This window comes from Anguilla rostrata, chromosome 12 (assembly GCF_018555375.3).
Source record: "Anguilla rostrata isolate EN2019 chromosome 12, ASM1855537v3, whole genome shotgun sequence".
Classification (NCBI taxonomy): domain Eukaryota; kingdom Metazoa; phylum Chordata; class Actinopteri; order Anguilliformes; family Anguillidae; genus Anguilla; species Anguilla rostrata.
In genome coordinates, this window is record NC_057944.1 from 25,857,984 (window position 1) to 25,879,536 (window position 21,553).

A 21,553-nucleotide genomic window follows, 5' to 3' on the forward strand; every position below is an offset into this window, starting at 1 on the left:
TGAGGGTCCACACTTAAGCCCTATCGCCAATATTTTGAAATCAACAGAGCAATCAGTTTTTTTCTCGCCAACTTTTATTTTTTACATGGATTTAGAACCACTGCAACTTCCAGACTGGCCCTTTGGTCCCTTACCAAGATGGTGGCCTCTTGCGATTCACCCTTAGGATTGAACGGTTTTTAAAAAACGTCATGACGTATGTAATTTCAGTTCTCGCGAGAGTACGATCACACCAGAGAGGCAGGGAAGATGGCGGCGCAGGAGACTGAAGCAGCAAGACAACCAGCCCTAAGCAACGGCGAGGTAAATTAATAAAATCTCATGTATAGACATTAAATGTAACAGGAAAATCGGGATTAGTTGACCTGTCAAAAAAGACCGACGAAGTTATAAAATGGTAAGAGATTACCATTGTCGCTTCACGAGTGATTAGGTAGCTAACGCCAACCGTCATCGTCACAGTGCCGGTCCGACTTGAAACGACCCCTGCCTGCATTTCACGATGCGATGCCGATGGAAAGAAATGGCTGGCAAGCGAGCATATGACGTTAAGGAACGGTTGTGTGAATCCAACTTAACTAGCTATATTACTTATGAAAACATTAGCTGTTTCATCATCGTGATATTTGTCTTTGTTTGGCCATTTTGACATTGGCTTACATTGATTAGATTAGTTGTGTGTGCTAGCTAGTAGTATGAGGTAACATTTGTAGTTCTCTTATCGCACTGATTGACTGCTGTGCGTAGCTAGCCATTAAATGGGAACTGGATTCTGGTCGGCTCACTTCGTTATTTAGGAAAGCGCAGCTCGTTTGCACCAAACGGCCACCTCGAACGTTGGTTGAGGTCAGGATGCGCGAGATACCCAGTTACCTTTCCTCGTTAGTCACCTGGATGGAGGTGTAACGTCAGATCTGGCTTGACATTCGTTCTCGGTGTTGAGTTCATAACGTTACTTGTTCGTTTCACTCAATTTGTGTTACTTTAGCTCATTTTCAATGCGGCACGATTTTAATACATACCAACTGGCGACGGTATCTGATCTGTTTTATACTGTTAATTGTTATAATTACTTCTTACTTGACTAATGTTGGCACAATATGAATGCGAACTGTAATAATGGACACATTAGCAAGCGCTGACGAGCTTGGTGTGCAATAAGTTATTCATACATATTTGTTCCGCAATATAACGTTAACGTTAGTGTTAATGACTGGCGAGATTGCCTATATTGCAAATCGACACCGATTATAATGTAACTTAATTACAACTTTATTCTTGGTATTATGATAATATCGTTGGATAACTTGTAAACTAGACCGTTAGTTTGCGTGCATTTTCAACCAAGCTATCTCGGCTAGTTGTGATTTTTACCTAGGCCCTGCGTAGCAGTTGGCTATAGTTAGGCTCCTATTGCTAGCTGTTAAAGTATTTTAACGTAAATTAGCTGCGATGTAACGATAAGATCTTTTAAATAAGATACTATTTAGCTTAGAAACTCACGTGGCACAATATATAACGTGACGCGATTGCTCAACAGGAACTACAAGTTAGACTACTACCCAGTTGCATTCGTGCAAGTTAATCGTCATCGAATGAAGCTTCTTAACTGCTTTGTCATCTGCAGACATAAACCGGTGTTTAAAAAAAGTGTCAACTGCGCATCGGTTGACTCTTGTAAAAATCTGAAGTCTGCTTTCGGGGTTGGCCTCACACGATAGGGTCCAGGATATTTATCATCGTTAAATCAATATAATGTGATCTCGTTTGGTGGTGGTCGAGTTTTCTTGGCCTACGTAGAAAATACCAAACCGGCTATTACACACAATCCTTGTAGAATTTACAGCGCCTTATATCTTATGCTACTTGTTAAGAAAGCTTGTTTGCTTGTGCTATTGAAGTGACGGCCATAACCTGGAATTACTTCATTGTCGTCATGTCACTAACGTTAATAAACCAGAAAGTGGATTAAAACCACCCAGAATTATGTTCTGGAGAGACCGATTTTGGGTGGCTTTATCGTGCCTCTGCAGCGCACGTTGGGTTTGACATAAAGCGACGAATATGGACGATATGGACGTATTTAAAGAATGTATGACTTTGTCTGGGATTCACGTAACGTTAGTTTGCTCGGTAATTATGCAGATGCAGGCGATAATGGTACATCAGGGAGAGGATTGAGGACGCCGGGCATCATAAATCAACTCCTGGGAGCCGTACTTTGGCTGCCTTTGGGTCTGACTTTCCCACAGTAGGCACACAAATAGTCAATGTTACCAAAGCATGGCGGTAAAAAAGGTCGGCAATGAACAGGTGAATCCATGGTGGATTCATAGCGAATGCACAGAAATGTGTGAGCGCACGAGTTGAAAATTAACCCAGGACCAGATCGTTTTAAATCTGATTATAACCACAGGCAGTACGGACAGACCTGTTCCACCAGTGAAAGGTGGATGGTTGTCCACGGGAGTTAATGTTCATGGTGTACTCGTTTGTTTTCAGAACATAGGAGAGGCCTGCTGCTATTAACCTCTGCATTTCTTGTGGCTGGAAACAGGTCCAAACTGCTTGTGCATCTGTTTTCCCATAGAAATCTGAGCTAATTTCACCTTGTATTGATTGCCTTATTAAAAAAAAGTGCAAAGGTCCACAAAGGGTGTAGAGCACCCTTGTTGATGGTGACAGCAGATATCACCCAAGCACCATATACCACGTTTTACTTACTGAAACAAAGTGAATTTAAACATGAAGTGTTAGCATTATTATGTGTAGGGTACGCTTTGTCAATGTTATTTTTGAAGCGGCTTCCTGTACTGTTGGAATGTGACTTCCTGTCACTGTAAAAATGTTGCCCTACAGGCAGAGGGATGTTGCCAAATTAAAAGGAGGAGTTGTAGATGGTGGTCATTTTCTTTCAGCTTCCTCTTGACTGTGGTTCGTTTTCCACAAAAGACAAAAATCACTTAGAAATGGGTTAACATGTGAAAGGAGTATGCTTTGTTCAGTTAAGTTGTACCTCAATTTGGCTTTTTTTTTTGCTTTTACATAAAGCCCCAGGCATACTGGTTTGTCTTGGCTCAGTGGTTCTGAAATAGTGCATTGGGACTAGGCTCGCTGTTGGATCCTGAGAGGGGTTGAAGTTGATTTGCAAAATGCCTGTGAAATATATGTAGACCACTTTTATACATTTCTATTGATACCGCAACAGTCGAATTATACACTGCAGTAGTAGGTGCAAACACAGTTGTTTTGAGGTATTTCATATACTAATTGAAAAGACATTACCATAATTTAGGCTACATTTTAATGAGGAGTGGGTAACTGGAATTGTAGAGACTTTTTAATTGGGTCGTGCCTCAGAAAGTCTGGAAGCCGCTGTCTTCACCAATTACAACTCTCCATGTGACCTAAAACAGGCTGAGCACTAGAGGGATTGTTTGACATTGAATACTATGGGTCCACACTCACACACACACGTCCCGTTTGAACTGTTCTCAATAACGACAAAATTCCAGTTGGAAATGTTTGCAAATTAAAGTCGGTGATCTTTTGTATAATCTCATTCAGAGTCCATATCGTGTGTTGTAACGCTAGCCTTGACACGGTTTATTAAATTGCATACATCTGTGAAAAATGATTAAATTTGCATGATCTTCTGTCAGCTTGTACTGTGAAATATCAAAGTGCAAATGATGGTTTTGAACTGCTTTGAACCAAAATGGCACCAATCGGGTAAAGTTGAATGTGGCCAGTAAGAGCACTGCATTTCACTCCGGTGGTTTAATAAAAAGGATCAAATCTTCCACTGGTACTGGAAAGAAGTCGATCAGTATGGGGCGGGGGGAAAAGGCACCACCCCCAGTTGAATGGTTCCAATTGCAGCCAGTTATTTATTGCAGCCAATGCACTTGGAGCAGTACATTGTGCCTGTGCTTGATATTTTTGTGTGTATAGCAATGTTAATAAGCGCTACTGGATTATTTCATAATGTGTGATTCTCACCTCTGGGCTGGATTACCTGCCAGCCCAAGACCCACAGCAGCCCACCGCTGTTAAACCCTCTCTAAAGCAAAAGCTGATCGTGAAGAAGAAACCACGTTCCTGGTGGCGTGAGTTTGTGTGTGACGCTGAGCTGTGATGCGTGACACGCATGCCTGTGTTTTTCTGCGCAGGTGAGCAGCAATGGAGCTGCGGGAGGAGAGCAGGCCGTTCAGACTGCGCAGGCTGCGCAGGACCCGCAGCAGCAGCAGCAGCAGCAGCCGCCGCCCAACGCATGGCAGGTTATTAAAGGCGTTCTGTTCAGGTGAGTCCAGGGTGGTGCGTTGCACCTGTGCCCCCAGCGTCATTCAGAAGGCATTTGTGCGTACATACTCACAGCCAGACCTAAGGTGTCCCAGTGAGGTCAGAGGTAGGGGTCCAGTTTAAATCACAGACTACCTGTAGCACCCCCCCCCCCCTTTACAGTCCCTGCTACGCACTGACTTTGGGGTAAAACTAAGAGTATTTTAATTGTTAGGTTAAAATCTTAGGTGATAAGAATATGTGGGTGATGTTTTGAAGATAGTTTAGTTATGATTTAATTGCATTTACATTTAAATTCCTTTTGGCATTTAGCAGATGTTTTTATCAGAGCGACTTGCACAGATGACATTTATTTTGAATGTACTGTTAATTTATAGGGCTATATTTGCTTAAGCAGTTCACGTACCTTCCTCAAGGGTACAACGGCAGCACCTCCACCTGGGATTTGAACCTGCATCCTCAGCTACAAGCCCTATTCCCCACCTGTTACACTACACTGCCTCCGTCTGCTGCAAATGTAGCTGAGCTGGCTCCTAGTGCTTTCTGGAGCCGTCCTGTGGGGACAGGGGAGTTGGGGTGCTAACTGCCGTTTTTGGGTGGAGTAATTGGTGTCAGGAGGGTGGGGTTGTGGGTTGGGAGCGGGGGAGGGGGTTCTTGGTCCCTGCAGGGCAGCTGTGTGGATATACCGCGTGGCGGTTGTAGTGTGGTTATAAAATATCCTGGATGATGCGTAAACATCCAGCGCCAGGGTTACAGAGACTTAGGACTGATGCTCACTGGGCTGAAAGGGGAGAGTCACGTGCCGGGAGGCTGCTGGATGTTTGATCAGGTGCTTGCAGGCTTGAGTCCTGAGCGGGGGGTTCAAGGGTGCATTTACACACCACTGTGAATGGATTCCAATTTTTTCCTTGCATCTCACACAGATCAGATTTAATTGTTCAAGTGTAAACTTTTTTTTTGTGATTTGCCTCCTTCATATGTGCTATTAAATTCCAATAAAATTCCAGTCACCATCATCCAACATTTTTGCCCCTAAAGTGATGTGTTGACATCATGTTGATAATTCCTCCCTTCCCTGGGCTGTGTTACTACCAACTGCATGTCTCCACAGCTGGCACTGATGTGATCCAGACCACGGGATCTGCACGCCCCCCCCTCCCCCCCCCACAAGAATGTGGGGAAGTGAGCCACCCACCAGCCCCCCTATAAAATCCATGAATTAAAAAAATGTACTATGAAACCGTAAAAGTGTTCTGTACTGGGAAGGTGTAATTATGCTCATTAGTTTGGGAGTTCAGGGGGCCTTCATGGCTCACAGCTCTCAGTGTCTGAAGACAGAGGGATCCCCCTGCGTCTAGTTCTTACATTCTCATCGTCTCGTCTGTTTTCTCTCCGTTTCCTCCCCCTCTCTGTAGGATCTTCATCATCTGGGCGATCAGCAGCTTGTTCCGCAGGAGTCCGGCCACGCCGGAGCAGAGCGGGCCAGCCGGTGCCCCACGGGTACCCAGCCGTAACCTCTTCCCCAAGGACACCCTCATGGTACTGCCCCGGGCCCATACCCCCTCCCCCCCCACGGGGAATTTCTGCTAACTCAGGGAGAGCGTTTGCTCAGCTGTTTGCTAATCAATCTTGTGATGGCTTTTGTTTGGCAAGCGTTTCTTATGGCCAACCGAACGGTTTCCCCTGTAAATTTTATGTTGGTGTTTTTGCAGTTCATTAGTTTCTTCTTGTTGATATTTGAACTTTCTTTTTTGTGTATTTTAGTTTTTCCCCTAATTCCTCTGTCTGTGTGGCCCCTTCTCCTTAAAAACTTGGCTTATTGAAGTTAAGCTTCAGCACACCTTTAATAAGACCGTTTGAGCCCGAAGGTGATTTTCACCACCGTGTGTTCTTTAACAGATTAAACGAGCTTATGTAATGGATAAAAAAACGCCTCAGGCAACGCCTCATTTTGTTCACAAGTTGTGCCCCTCTCAGGAAACGGGCCTGGATATGATATGGATTAGTCGGTAGGCCCTTTTATCTGAGAAAAAATAGTTTTTACTTACTAAAAAAAATGTGTTCACTTCAGTTTATCTCCAAAACCAAAAGTGTCAGTTCAGGAATATCAACGTACATTGCAAAAATAGGTTGTATGAAGTAACCACATCATAGAGCCACGTCAGTGGATGTACCATTTATAATGCTTTATAATGTATAAAAATATCAGCAAAGTACTTGACTGAAATATGCTCAGAACTGAAGTGGTTTTATTTTGGTGACACTGAAAACAATTAAAACAGTAAATAACTGTATTTGGCAATAATGATCCTGTGTCAAGGCACTGAGTCTGTATTTGTAGTAAATTAGCCATTTTTTCACCGGTAAGTACTTATAACTTTCATTAACTGTAAGAGGCTGTGTCAGAAATGTGTATGTTTGTTCAATTTGTTTCTTTACACAATAACTTTCTTTACAGAATAACTTCTCTGCATTTTTATTATCTTGATATTCCACTGACTGCCAATACTAAGTCTATGGCCACAGCAGATTGTTTTCCCCCACTGTGGGGGTGTGGCCTATTTATGCACTGTCTCTATGTATGCAGCTGCCTGTATGAGAGATTGGTTGCCTGATAGGTGTGCTTACACTCCCTCCCCCCTCTTTTTCTCTCTCTCTCTCTCCATCTCTCTCCCTCTGTCTCCAGGATTTGTATGTCTACGTTACCCAGGATGAGCACTTCTCTGAGTTCAATGATACAGAGGGCCTATTCTGGTACCAAAGGGATCTGGTGTACGGAGACTGGGTCACCGGGGACAACCAAGATGGCTGCTATGAGCAGTACCAGGAGATGGACATCCCTGAGGTGGGGTGGGACTTGGGGGTTTGCCTGAGATTGGCTCACCGGTCCTGTCTGTGTGTCTTTGGTTTGTCGGTTATCAGAGAATAGCTGTAAAGTTGTAAAAGGTTTTTTTTTTTTGTTAACCTGGAACTGTGACTGTTCTGTTTGTTGTCTGAAATTAATGATTGTCAGGTATAGGGAAACATTAATAACGTGCATCTCAAACTCCAGTCCACTTAGTGTCTGCAGGTGTGTGCCATTTCCTTTCAGTCAAGAGCCAGCTTTGCCCGTGGAAAAAGTTTTGTGGACGCTTTAACCAATCATTGCCGCAAATTACGCATTTACCACATTTAGTGCTGAAAGCAGAGAAGGGAGTGAAAGAGTAGCAATACCAGACATTTTATTACAGTTCCAAGGACCGTGCATGTTAGCAATAGCATGTAAGTGAACTTTGTACTAAGCCTTGTGGCCATTTTGATCTTATCTGTTGCTCCACTGAAGCATACTCCTTTACAGAACTTTTTGGTGTACGATTGGCAAACCCTCTAGCCCTCACAGCCCCCACTGCAATTGTGTGCAGGTTTATCAGGGTGTAAATGAGGTGAACCTGAACGGGTATCAATATGGCAGTTATCACATGACTCAGGTATAGGACAGCATGGTATAACGTCTATCAACTCCCAGTCCACTGCTGACCAGGTGTCCATCTTTCAGCAAGATGACCTGTATGCCCTAGGGTACAATATTTTACGCATAGCAGTTACACTCAATCTTCCCAACTCAGTTTACCATTATCTACATCAGTGAGAAGGTCATGCAGATGGTCATCTTACATCCAAATGTGTACTCACTAAGAGTACAAGCGGCATTCCACTCACAGACCCCGAAGGCAACTCACGAAGGTATCACCGGCATGGCCACAGCACGCCTCTCCACAGTATCACGACTCAGTGTAGTATCTGGAGCTCGCAGGTATCACACTAGCAGGTATACACTAGCAGGTATCCACTCAGGCAGGTATCACACTCAGCAGGTATCACACTCAGCAGGTATCACACTCACGCAGGTATCACACTCACAGGTATCACCGCATGATCAATGCAGTTATCACACTCAGCATAAATCAAGGTATCACACTCGGCAGGTATCACACTCCAGTATCATCTCAGGAGGTACATAGCAGACACTCACACAGGTATCACACTCACCATGTATCACACTCAGGCAGGTATCACACTCAACAGGTATCACACTCAAGCAGGGTATCCACTCACACAGGTATCACACTCACAGTTCAACGTCACTGCAGGTATCACACTCACAGCAGGTTCACACTCACGCAGTTCACACTCAGCAGGTATCACACGGTCAACAGGCAGTTCACACTCCAGGTATCCACACCAGTATCACCTAGGCAGGTATCACACTCAGGCAGGTATCACACTCACGCAGGTATCACACTCAGCGGAACTCAGGGTATCACACTCAGGCAGGTATCACACTCACAGGTATCACACTCACCAGGTATCACACTCAGGCAGGTATCACCTCACACGGTATCACACTCAGCAGGTATCACACTCACCAGGTATCACACTCACGCAGGTATCACACTCAGGCAGGTATCACACTGCAGTCACAGGTATCACACTCAGCAGGTACACACTCAGGCAGGTATCACTCCACAGTATCCACTCAGGCAGGTATCACACTCACAGTATCACATCACAGGTATCACACTCGCTACCTGGCAGGTATCCACACTTCCATCCCAGGTATCACACTCAGGCAGGTATCACACTCAGCAGGTATCACACTCACCAGTATCACACTCAGCAGGTATCACACTCAGCAGGTTCCACTCAGCAGGTAATCAAGACACACTCACCAGGTATCACACTCAGCAGGTATCACACTCAGGCAGGTACACTCAGCGAACATACAGATCATCAGGTATCACACTCAGCAGGTATCACACTCACGAGGTATCACACTCAGGCAGGTATCACACTCACAGGTATCACACTCACAGTATCACATCAGGCAGGTATCCATCAGGCAGGTATCACACCAGGCAGGTATCACATCAGCGTATCACACTCAGTTCACATAGGCAGGTATCAACTCAGGCAGGTTCACCACACATATCATGCAGTATCACACTCAGAGGTATCACAAGCAGGTATCACACTACCAGGTATCACACTACCAGGTATCACATTTCACTCAGGCAGGTATCACACTCACCAGGTATCACACTCAGGCAGTTACACAGTATCACACTCACAGGTATCACACTCAGCAGTATCACACTCAGCAGGTATCACACTCAGCAGGTATCACACTCAGCAGGTATCACACTCACACACTAGGCGTACACACTCACAGGTATCACACTCACAGGTATCACACTCAGGCAGTATCACACTCCACGGTATCACACTCAGCGGTATCACACTCACGCAGGTATCACACTCACAGGTATCACACTCAGGCAGGTATCACACTCAGCAGGTATCACACTCAGCAGGTATCACACTCCACAGCAGTATCACACTCAGGCAGGTATCACACTCAGGCAGGTATCACACTCACACAGGTATCACACTCAGGCAGGTATCACACTCACAGGTATCACACTCAGGCAGGTATCACACTCACACAGGTATCACACTCAGGCAGGTATCACACTCACGCAGGTATCACACTCACGCAGGTATCACACTCAGGCAGGTATCACACTCACACAGGTATCACACTCAGGCAGGTATCACACTCAGGCAGGTATCACACTCAGGCAGGTATCACACTCACAGGTATCACACTCACACAGGTATCACACTCAGGCAGGTATCACACTCAGGCAGGTATCACACTCACACAGGTATCACACTCAGGCAGGTATCACACTCACGCAGGTATCACACTCAGGCAGGTATCACACTCACGCAGGTATCACACCTACGCAGGTATCACACTCAGGTCAGGTATCACACTCAGCAGGTATCACACTCAGCAGGTATCACACTCACACAGGTATCACACTCAGCAGGATCACCCACAGGTATCAACACAGCAGTATCACACTCAGCAGGTATCACACTCACAGGTATCAACTCACAGGTATCACACCAGCAGGTATCACACTCACAGTATCACACTCACAGTATCAACTCAGGCAGGTATCACACTCACAGGTTCACACTCACACAGGTATCACACTCAGGCAGGTATCACACTCAGCAGTACACACTACACGGTATCACACTCAGGTATCACACTCACAGGTATCACACTCAGGTATCACAGCCTCGCAGGTATCACACTCAACAGGTACACTCATTCACTCAGGAGTATCAGCACTCAGACAGGTATCACACTCACCAGGTATACACTCAGGCAGGTATCACACTCACGGTATCACACTCAGCAGGTACACACTCAGGCAGGTACACACTCAGCAGGTATCACACTCACCAGGTATCACACTCAGGCTAGGTATCACACTCAGCGCAGGTATCACACTCAGGCAGGTATCACACTCACACAGGTATCACACTCAGCAGGTATCACACTCACAGGTATCACACTCAGGCAGGTATCACACTCAGCAGGTATCACACTCACCAGGTATCACACTCAGGCAGGTATCACACTCAGGCAGGTATCACACTCAGGCGGTATCACATCACAGGTATCACACTCACAGGTATCACACTCAGGCAGTATCACACTAGGCAGGTATCACACTACATGCAGGTATCACACTCAGACAGTATCACACTCAGACAGGTACCACTCAGCAGGTATCACACTCAGCAGTATCACACGTCACACAGGTTATCAACACTCAGTATTCACACCAGCAGGTTCACACTCAGGCAGGTATCACACTCAGGCAGTATCCACTCAGCAGGTATCACCTCACAGGTATCCCTCCAGTACACACTCACAGGTATCACACTCAGCAGTATCACACTCAGCAGGATCACACTCACAGTATCACCTCCAGGTATCACCTCGCAGGTTCACACTCAGCAGGTTCACACTCAGCAGTATCACACTCCAGTATCACACTCACACAGGTATCACACTCGGCGGTATCACCTCACGCAGGTATCACACTCAGCAGGTATCACACTGCAGGTATCACACAGGCAGGTATCACACCACCAGGTATCACACCACAGGTATACACCACAGGTACACCTCAGCAGGTATCACACTCCACAGGATCACACTCAGGCAGGTATCACACTCACACAGGTATCACACTCACGCAGGTATCACACTCAGAGGTATCACCCACACGTACACACTCAGGCGTATCACCTCCAGGTATCACCTCAGCAGGTATCACCCACAGTATCACCCACCAGGTTCCACTCAGCAGTATCACACTCACAGGTATCACACCAGCAGGTACACACTCAGGACACCTCCACAGTATCCACTCAGCAGTATCACCCAGCAGGTATCACACTACCAGGTACACACTCAGAGGTATCACACTCAGGTAGGTATCACACTCAGGCAGGTATCACACTCACACAGGTATCACACTCACGCAGGTATCACACACACGCAGGTGCACAGAAAACAAGCTCAACTCAGGATGTTACCCTTTAATCGACTTTCGATTATTCGTCTGTTACACATTCACATCATTCAAGCTTAACAATCAAAAAGATTTTATTTTTACACCCCTCTTTGGGAGAAAATGTAATGACTTGAACTGTCCACTGGTTGGCGCTGTGTATTTAAAAATACTGAGATAGACTTGGGACATTTACATCCAGGTACTGGCACAGATACAGTCAGTAATGTATCATAGGCACGTAGGAGGAGCCAGCATTTTATTATTATCATTATTATTTTATTCTAAGTTCAGCGAATAACATTGAATCACTGTTTCCTAAAGACCAAGTATTTTGGCAATAACCTGAATAGGAGTGCTGTCCTTATGCAGTTACAGGGTGGACAAATGATCCAGCTCAGTGGCCTAAGATATCATTCCCTAACATATTTCTTATTGAATCCCCCACTTAGGAGCCATATCAACTATATTATGATCCATGACCATGAAAAGTAGACCAGCATTAGTTCACTGACTTTAATTGTACGGTTTCACTTTGAACACTCTATTGCCAAAGCAATGTTAACTTGGTCAGTTTGTGGGCTATTGTTGCTAGATGTTGCTAGCCTCAGATCTCTTGGTAATAAATAAAAGTCCAGGTTTTTGAATCTGTTTGCTGTGCATTAAGCCACAGAGCCACTTTGACAATTGCAATGTTTTTAATATATTACTAGCACACACACTCACTATTCAAATTGAAATGATGTATCATGCGTAACCCCTTCTCCTTTCCTCTCAGTGCTGAACAAGTACAAGCGCAGAAAGTTCCTGAAGACCAAAAACCTGCTGACTGGCGAGACTGAGGCCGACCCCGAGATGATCAAGGTGGGAACACAGTTTTAGCCCTGCGCTGCCTGGAGACCACGGGATGATCACAGATTAGAAGTGCAAGAGATTCTTTAGAGCCAAATAAGGCAGAGCATTTAAACCAGCATATTTTCTGTCACAGTGCTGCTCTAGAACTCTCATGTTAGAATCTCGATTAAACAGAATAAAATTGAAACATTAGATGTAGGAGTTCTTGGTTCCAGAGGAAAGTGTGTTTAAGGGTGAGGTAATGGGACAATGTGCAGTTTGAGCGCGTGCGTTTGTGTTCCAGCGAGCGGAGAGCCACGGTCCAGTAGAGGTGATTTCCCATTGGCACCCCAACCTCACCATCAACATGGTGGACGACCACACAGCCTGGGTGAAGGGCTCTGTGCCCCCACCTCTGGATCAACGTAAGTAACCCCCCCTCACACACACATACACAGGCCTACATACACATGTGCACGCCTGTGTACATTTTCAAGTACACACACACACACACCTACCTTCATCACAGATGGTATTTTTGTTTTGGTCTCTGCTGAGGAAGTGCATGCCAAGAAATTTTTTTAAAAAAAACATTGGGCCTCATTCACCAGCCGTTCTTAAGAAGAATTTTCTTCTTAAAACCCACCTACGCAGTTTTCACGAAGATTCTGACATTCACCAATGTTTTCTTATTTGGGATTTGTTCTTATGTAAGAACAGAATCTATGCACACTCAAGAGCACACTTACGCACATTTGAGTGCTGACATGTTTGTGCAAAATAATTGGTTATTGCGTTTTCTTCAATTCTACAGTTGTATAATATTATAGGATTTAAATTACAATAATATTTTTATAATTTATAATATTTTTAAATAATTATTTTAATTATTTTACAAAGCATTAAGGTGCCAAGTTTCGCCTCAGAGGGTGGTTGCCTCAGCGGAAGTTCATCTGTAAATAAATGATAAAAATCAAACCATTGTAGTGACCTTTTATTTTTGGGGGTCTCAATTATGCAATGTTTGGTCTATACTGCAAAAGCAAATGTTTAAATTTTGAATACAATCTAAGCACTTAGGTAACACTTTTTAAACACATGGACATGTTGAAGAAGAGAACACTTATTCAGAGGTGTCACTAAGGGGGTGCGGACCGCACCGGGTGACACCATCAGAGGGGGGTGCCACCAAAATGACTGGCAATAAATTTTTTGTGCAGTGTTTTGTGCAGAGACAGGTTGAAACAGCTAGTTTCTCCGATGCAGTTTACTGCCGGTTGATTAAATTAGCGGTATTAATGTGACGAGAAGCGCTTTGTCGTTTGAATGCATAACACGCAATTCCTTGCGCCCACTCCCACCAGCATTTTTTTTTGCCTCAGATTTGACATCAAACCATCTTTTTTTTACTTCATCAGCTGTGCGCCCTTCTCCGGATACAGCGGTCACTGAACGAGTAATAGCATCCCATGCATCTTTTTTTGTGTTATTTTATATCCACTACTGACACTACTAAATATGACTGGTCATTTGCTGTTCACTTCCTGCAGCAATACCTCCACTTCAGAACTACTGAAGTTTTTCTTACGTTTGGAGTCCGGTGCTCCACCGTCTTTAGATTTTCGTTTTGGCATTCTTGACTTCTCTCTCAGCTTTTCTTTTCAATTTCTGTGTGTGATTTCTGTGTGTGCACACGGCCCTGCAGTCTCATGCCCTTTTATGGGGATTGGTGGAGCTTTTACCTATGCTAATTAGGAACAACTGGCATGCGCTTTCAGTTTACGAGGACAATGGGATTCATCATTATGAAAACATGGGTGCAAACAGTTCTGCGGTTTAAGAACACGTAATGAATCTGACGTAGTCTTTTCTTAGGACCAAGGAAAAAATGCAAGAAAAAAATTGCCTTAAATTTGTGCACGAATTGACTCAAGTTGAGTAAGTATACATTTCCTGTTGAGTATACATTTCCTGTTGAGTAACGCGTGGCCAAAACTCAAACACGTGGGGGGAAATAGAATCATCGCTATGCGGAGGAAGTGACACATGCCAGTCGGGCACGACTCCTGCGCATTGTTTCTTCTAGAATGTTTTTCAGCAGCGAAGCGAAAGGGTTTTGTTGTACCTGGGTGGGGCCGGCATTGGAGTGAATATCAATAGGTCATTTAAAAATATGAAATTAAATGACACTTAACTGCAAAACACTTGAACATATTTATTGACATAGATTTATTCATACATAATGCCTGTTTGACCCACTACTTACAGAGGGCACTGTATATTAGCCTCAGTGGCAAAGTTTGCAGCCTGGCTGAGAGCACTTAATTTTTCTTGTATTTTAAAAAATTTTTATAGAAGAGCTCTAAGGCTCTGTCATCGGGAAACTCGTCCAGAGGTGGCCCACCACTAACGTTAAATATTTTAGAACTAGAAGGCATTTCTTTTCCTTCAAAAGTTCGGGGCATAGCTAAGAACCTTGAGCCCCTCCCTAGCTAAAGTAACATTACCTGACTATCTTCCTCATCGACATCAGGCATCTTTCTCTTCTTGGAGAAATATTTTAACAAACTCATCTGAAAATGCAATCAGGAATGTTTTAATACATAGCTTATATAAACGTTGTTAGCAGTTATTTTACCGACATTTATTGAAGTAATGTTACCGGAATTATGATTCACTGAGTTCGCTAACGTTACCTAGCTAACGTTAGCTGGAACAGTATTTCACGATATTATTAATATTAATAATTAGTTGGCCATGAACATCAATAGAGAATACATTGCGAATGTTTATTTAAACTGTAAAATGTATCTAACTTAACGTTAGCTAGTTAAATCTACCTTTTTTCTTGTTCTCCGGTAACGTAATCCTGTCCTCTTCCCTGTTTGTCACTCTGCCTGAGGAGAAAATGCTGTACTCGCGCTGGTGTTTATTTGGTTGTCATGATTTTGTGAGTGATTGACGTCCTGTCACTGTTCCAGTTGCTCATCCTCAAAGTGGAGAGAGAGCGGACAACCGTTCGTTTGAGTTCAGTGGAGCGGACAGCTCCGCAGAGTCGTGTAACTGCGACTTCATGACATTTCATAAAATTCTGAAGCAGCGGCGGCAATAATTTTGCAGCGGCAGGCCGCTGCAGCAAAATATATATAACGGAAACACAGCTGCAGTTCCGCTGAACAGACCCACTGTCTGGCTCTGCTGTGCCTGGTACTGAAGCAGCAGGGCAGGAGAGCTCATCTGTTTCAGGTCTTAATGGTTTAATTAGCCCAGTTTTAATGTTTGTTAAACTATAGCGAGGAAGTGGCCTACAGCTGCAGTCTGCACAGGGAAAATGTGTGCTCCAGCAGGAGCGTGCAGCAGACCGTTTTAAGCCAGAATTAAGAGCCTCATGTTTGGTAGAAATAATGCGGTGTGTTCTAAGCCCGACTGGCTCTCTTACCCCTCCCCTCCAGATGTGAAATTCGACGCGGTGAGCGGGGACTACTACCCCATCGTCTACTTTAATGACTACTGGAACCTGCAGAAGGACTACTACCCCATCAACGACACGCTGGAGAAGCTCCCGCTGCGCCTGACCTTCTGCCCCCTCTCGCTGTGGCGCTGGCAGCTCTACGCCGCCCAGAACGCCAAGTCCCCCTGGAACTTCCTGGCCGACGAGACCTATGAGCAGTCGGACGAGGACCAGGACTCCGTCAAGGTCAGGGGGGAGGGAAGTGGGAGGGGCGTACAGAGGCCCCGCCTTAAGCGATGAAAGTTTTAAATGTTCTTGATAGAAACCGCGAGTGCTTTTCAGAAACGTGTAACGTGATGGCGCATCCCTGTTATGGCATTGTGCGAGTGTTCGTGGATGGCACCCATAGCGACTGTTGCTAAGGAAGTGTTGGCCTCCGCAGGTGGCTCTGCTGGAGACCAATCCCTACCTGCTGGGCGTGACCATCGTGGTGTCCATCGTCCACAGCATCTTCGAGTTCCTGGCCTTCAAGAATGGTGTGTTTTGGGCTGGAGAGTTGTCGTGTGGTTGAGTTGTTCTGTGATAGATTGGCGGCCTGTCTAGGGTGTATTCCTGCCTCTCGCCTAATGCATGCTGGGATAGGCTCCAGCGATCCTGCCCAGGATAAACGGGTATAGATAGTGGATGGATGGATGGGTTGAGTTGTTGATGTGGTTGTTGTTGCATTTGTTTCATGTGTTGTCTCCAGAGTGTTTTTGCAATGCAGCTGACTCTATTGAGTGTCTGTACTTACCCTGATGATAGCATCAGGTTTGCATTTGGTGTGTAGAGCACGTAACGCCATGGCGACGACTGTGTGTAACAGCCCTTTCTGTCCCTCTGCGTCTAAGACATCCAGTTCTGGAACAGCCGGCAGTCCCTGGAGGGGCTCTCCGTGCGCTCCATCATCTTCGGCGTCTTCCAGTCCCTCGTGGTCCTGCTCTACATCCTGGACAATGAGACCAACTTCGTGGTGCAGGTCAGCGTCTTCATCGGGCTGCTCATCGACTTCTGGAAGATCACCAAAGTCATGGACGTCAAGGTGAGTGGCGGGTGGGGGCGAGGCAGGAGGTGGTGTTGGGGGGGGTCACTACCTGCGACACCATTTCCTAATAATTGTCTGTCCCCTTTCTGTTTTTTTTTCCTTTCATTTTTATTCGCTTTTACTCTGTTACATTTCTACATTTCTGACAGAAATATTAAGCTCTCTGCCATTGTTTTATTATAAGATTTAAATTTTCAGATGAAAGCTCTTCTAAAAATGTAGCCTTACTCCAAGCTTGCAGTGTTATTAAGGTCTTCGTAAAATATTCACAGCCATGGAATTAATTTCTAGTATTTTTTTTTTTGTAATGCTCTGTAGCGAGGTAGTTTTTTGTAAAATAAAACACAATTGTATATGTAAGCTCTGTAAATGTGTCCTAGAATTTTTAGTTTATTGTGTAAACTGTTTCATGATGAATTGTATTTGATCTCCAGCTGGACAGAGAGAACAAATTGGCTGGAATCATCCCACGCTTGGTCTTCAAAGACAAGTCCACGTATGTCCAGTCCTCCACCAAAATCTACGATGACGTAAGAGCGCTTCTCCCAAACGCAAACCGTGTGCTCAGGTTTTTTGTGGTAGTTTTGTTTTTATTCTTCTTTTTTCTTTTTCAATTTGTCCATAGTACATTTGCTATTGTATCAGTCTGGGGTCACAAGCAGGATCCCTAAAATATAAAGCCACAAATGCAAGGGTTGAAAGGGCAGCTTCTTTAGGGAGGTGTCCAGTGATGGTTGAAGTAATAAGCAGTGAATCCTCCCTTTAACTGTTTTTATTTTTGTGGGGGAGTTGTAGACCAGCCTTTGCTTTCATATGATCTTATCCCCTGCCCAACACACCAGTGTACTTTTTTAAGAAAGGCTGCTAGTGGTCCATTTAAACTATGAGCGGGGGAACATAATGATTGTGGAATATTGACATTAATGCCCACTTGTAGATCATGTAGTGTGTGATGTGGAGGTGAGTGAGTGTTATACTAACTGTTTTTGCTCTGTCCCTTCCTCTCTCGTTGTGCAGATGGCCTTCAGGTACCTGTCTTGGCTGCTGTACCCGCTGTTTGGCTGCTATGCTGTCTACAGCTTGTTGTACGTGGAGCACAAAGGCTGGTACTCCTGGGTTCTGAGCATGTTGTACGGCTTTTTGTTAACCTTCGGTGAGTCACCTGTCACCCTGCTAGAAATACCTGTCGTCTTTTCTTCATTTTCACTTTCACTCTCCCTTTCTGTTTCTCTCTCTCACATGCGCGCACACACACACACTCACACTCTCTCTCTCTCTCTCTCACTAACTCTAGCTTATGCATAAGAGCACAATCATGGAACAGGATGTCAGCCATCATGGAATTCCCCTGGCACGGAAAGGAAAATAGGCAGCTGCTCAGTTTACTTAAATGGGGAAAAAACATTTTGACAAAATGAATGTGTACTTAATCAGTGGCATTACGTTTTGTCAGGGTGTTGCACAAGTATTGTCTTTTGGGACAAAATTTGCAAGATGAAGTGCCTCATTAAAAATTATCAGGTTGTTTAAATGTGGTTTTGCAACACATTGAAGGCACTTGTACAATTAAGAACAACATGCAAGGATATAATCAGTGATATAATAGACTTGCCTACATATGACCGTAGCACAGTCATAATTGTGTTACTGGTATAGTGTGTTGTTGTAAGGTACAACGCTGTCATCAACGAAGTTAGCAGTTTAACTTTGGATGTTAGCCATATAGTTAGCCAAAAGTAGTTTGATAGCTAGTTGCGTAGCAATGGTTATTCCCTCAAGTTACGGTAACTAATACAGTACCTAGTTTCAAAGCTAGCGGTCTTTTCACTCAGCATCACATTTTTTGCTTGCTTGGATAATACTTAATGCTAGCTTAGCTAGAGTTGCTGTGAGATTAACAGAACATCAACCAGTAATGGCTAAATGACATTGCTAACTTTAGCTGCTTGTACCATGGCACTGGTGTGCATTAGTCTGTATTATTGCCATTTAATTGCTTTCAGCCACTTCTTTCTCCTGTCTGGTTCTGTAGCCTCACTTGGTCTTGTATAAAAGAGGGACATTTCTATTATTTTTTAAATTGCAACTGCCAAGACAACAGCTTTTAACTTGTGTTTTTAGCCATAGAAGTCAGTGATGGAATCCTGTGATCTTGCCCTTTCCTCTCCATTGCTAAAGATCTTGGAGGGTCCAAGTTATCCGAATGTCCAACTGCTTTTGTACTAGAACACCTCATTCAGCACATCTCAGCCCGCCATTTTGCCTGCTGCCTAGAGACTATTTAGAACGTTGTCAAGGACAAATAGGAATAGTGTTGTTTTCTGTGTTCTGATTGGTTCCTTGGCTATGCCCCGCTTCCTAGGCTTCATCACCATGACGCCCCAGCTCTTCATCAACTACAAGATGAAGTCAGTGGCCCACCTCCCGTGGAGGATGCTGACCTACAAGGCGCTGAACACCTTCATCGATGACCTGTTTGCCTTTGTCATCAAGATGCCCATGATGTACAGAATAGGCTGCCTCAGAGATGGTATGTCACCACCCAGCCCCTCCCACCAGCCTCGCCCTGCCCTACCTTGTCCTTCTATATTTCAGGAGGTCCAGGTTCCCTCCCTGATCCCATAGCTAATTTGTCTTAATGCCAAACACCTTGTCCCTAACTGTTAAGCTTGCTGTGAAGCTATTTTATTTGCTGGTGTAAACATCTTCTACTAGGCTTGGATCTACTAGGCTTCCCGGAAGAAATTTGGAGAATTACTGGTACAGTGATGCTATCTAGAGGGTATATTTTAAACAATATGGTCTGATTTTGATGCTTGGTGTCAGATTTGGTGGCATTTGTTTTGGTGCCATGCCTGCCTCTTCTTGTAAAAGCTCCGCCTCGTGTCAATCAAGCCACCTGAGCGCTGCCTCCAAGGCAGTGACTGCGCAGCTCGCAGCCGGAAAAGTGACGTATGCGGAAGCCATGCTCTCTAAAAACTGCACAACATTCCCGCAAAGAAACTGGTGTGCGGAGGAGAAATTTCCGCTCCGCTGTGTGATACGTTTATTTTTTTTTCGTATAAAAGCACGGTTCACTTCTCCTTCTACATTTCAGATTTATTATGCAAGTTTCGAAGAGTGACGGCATTTTTTTTTTTTTTTTTTTTTGTCCTTACAGATGTAGTGTTCTTCGTCTACCTGTACCAGCGCTGGATCTACAGAGTGGATCCCAACCGCGTCAACGAGTTTGGCACCAGCGGGGTGGACCAACCCAGGGACAGCTCAGAGCAGGGGGCGACGAGCGGCGAGCCGGCCGCCATCACAGATAAACCAGAGGGGGAGAAAAAGAACGACTGAGAGCAGGAAGCGCCCATACCCCCCCGCCCCCACCCCTTGTCCAACCTCTCCCAGAGGAGATGATTCGCCGAGGCGAGGCAGAGTTTGTTTCATTGGCTGGGGAAGAGAACAGAGCTACTGTATTCTGTAATGGGCACCTCAACCAATTCACTTCAACTTTCCTTTTTGTTTGTTGGGATCCATGACAGGTCATGTTTAATATAGACTTCATGTTTTGTTTTTTTTATTCCCCTTTTTGCAGTTCCAGTGAAGTAAAGTGTGATTGTACTGTATTGTAATTTTTTTCCAACTGTTGAGTCTTGGACAGAGGGGTGGGGGGGGGCAGTGCATATCTCCATATTTTAAAATGACTGGGTTGGGTGAGGGAGGGGGAAAAAAGGAACCAAGCATGATTCTGCTGTCTGTGGATTCCTTGTGAATTTTCATTCCATGTGTATGCCTTGCTTTTGGGGCAACTGGTAAAACTGGCAACATTATCTAGTCTGGGGGAGGGTTGGTCTTGTCTGTAAATTGAGCCAAAATGGCTGATGGCTGACCCTACCCAAACACTACACACATTGAGGCTACCCTAGATTTTAAACAAGATAATTGATGTTCCGAACTTAAGCAGCCTTGTAGGTATTAATATCTGATGATAATATTAACAATGATGTTGACTTGATTTTGTTTCTCAGTAATTTTTTTTTTCCTTTTGTATGTACTGAAACTGTACAGAATCACAGCTTGTACTCTTGATAATACTGATGTCAAACTCAAATATTATAGCCGATGTACGACGTGTAATTTTGCCCCGGATTGCCCACTTGAATTCTGCTGCGTTTGCACTTCTAGCCGTAGCTGCAAGGCCTCTTTGTCTAATACAGTAGAGTCCCAACATCTGGTTGTGTACGAGATTAATGCATTTTTTGGTATTTATTATTTTGGATGCTGTATATCTCAACGGAGGAGGGGGATTGTTTAATACTTATTGAATTCTGATCACTCAATGTTCATATTTATAGTGCTGCTGAAGAGCCATTTAAGGTTTTTTTTTTTTTTTTTTTAAACAACATGTCTAAAACTGAATTTATCAAAAAGGCTTGAAAAGAAAACGGATGATAAAACGACTGGGACGTTGGGTGGTTC

General features: G+C 44.5%; 1 protein-coding gene across 1 annotated transcript; it reads left to right on the plus strand.

Annotated features, from left to right (window-relative positions):
- The first annotated feature begins 160 nt into the window (after positions 1–160).
- Positions 161–21,304, plus strand: clptm1 (CLPTM1 regulator of GABA type A receptor forward trafficking). Its single transcript, XM_064301491.1, has 13 exons — positions 161–303; positions 4,173–4,303; positions 5,718–5,841; positions 6,989–7,230; positions 12,461–12,584; positions 12,859–12,979; positions 16,007–16,251; positions 16,448–16,541; positions 16,896–17,086; positions 17,524–17,619; positions 18,107–18,242; positions 19,452–19,619; positions 20,250–21,304. The coding sequence occupies exons 1-13, from the start codon at positions 250–252 to the stop codon at positions 20,426–20,428; spliced, it is 1,905 nt and encodes a 634-aa protein (XP_064157561.1). The 5' UTR covers positions 161–249; the 3' UTR covers positions 20,429–21,304.
- Positions 21,305–21,553: the final 249 nt, after the last annotated feature.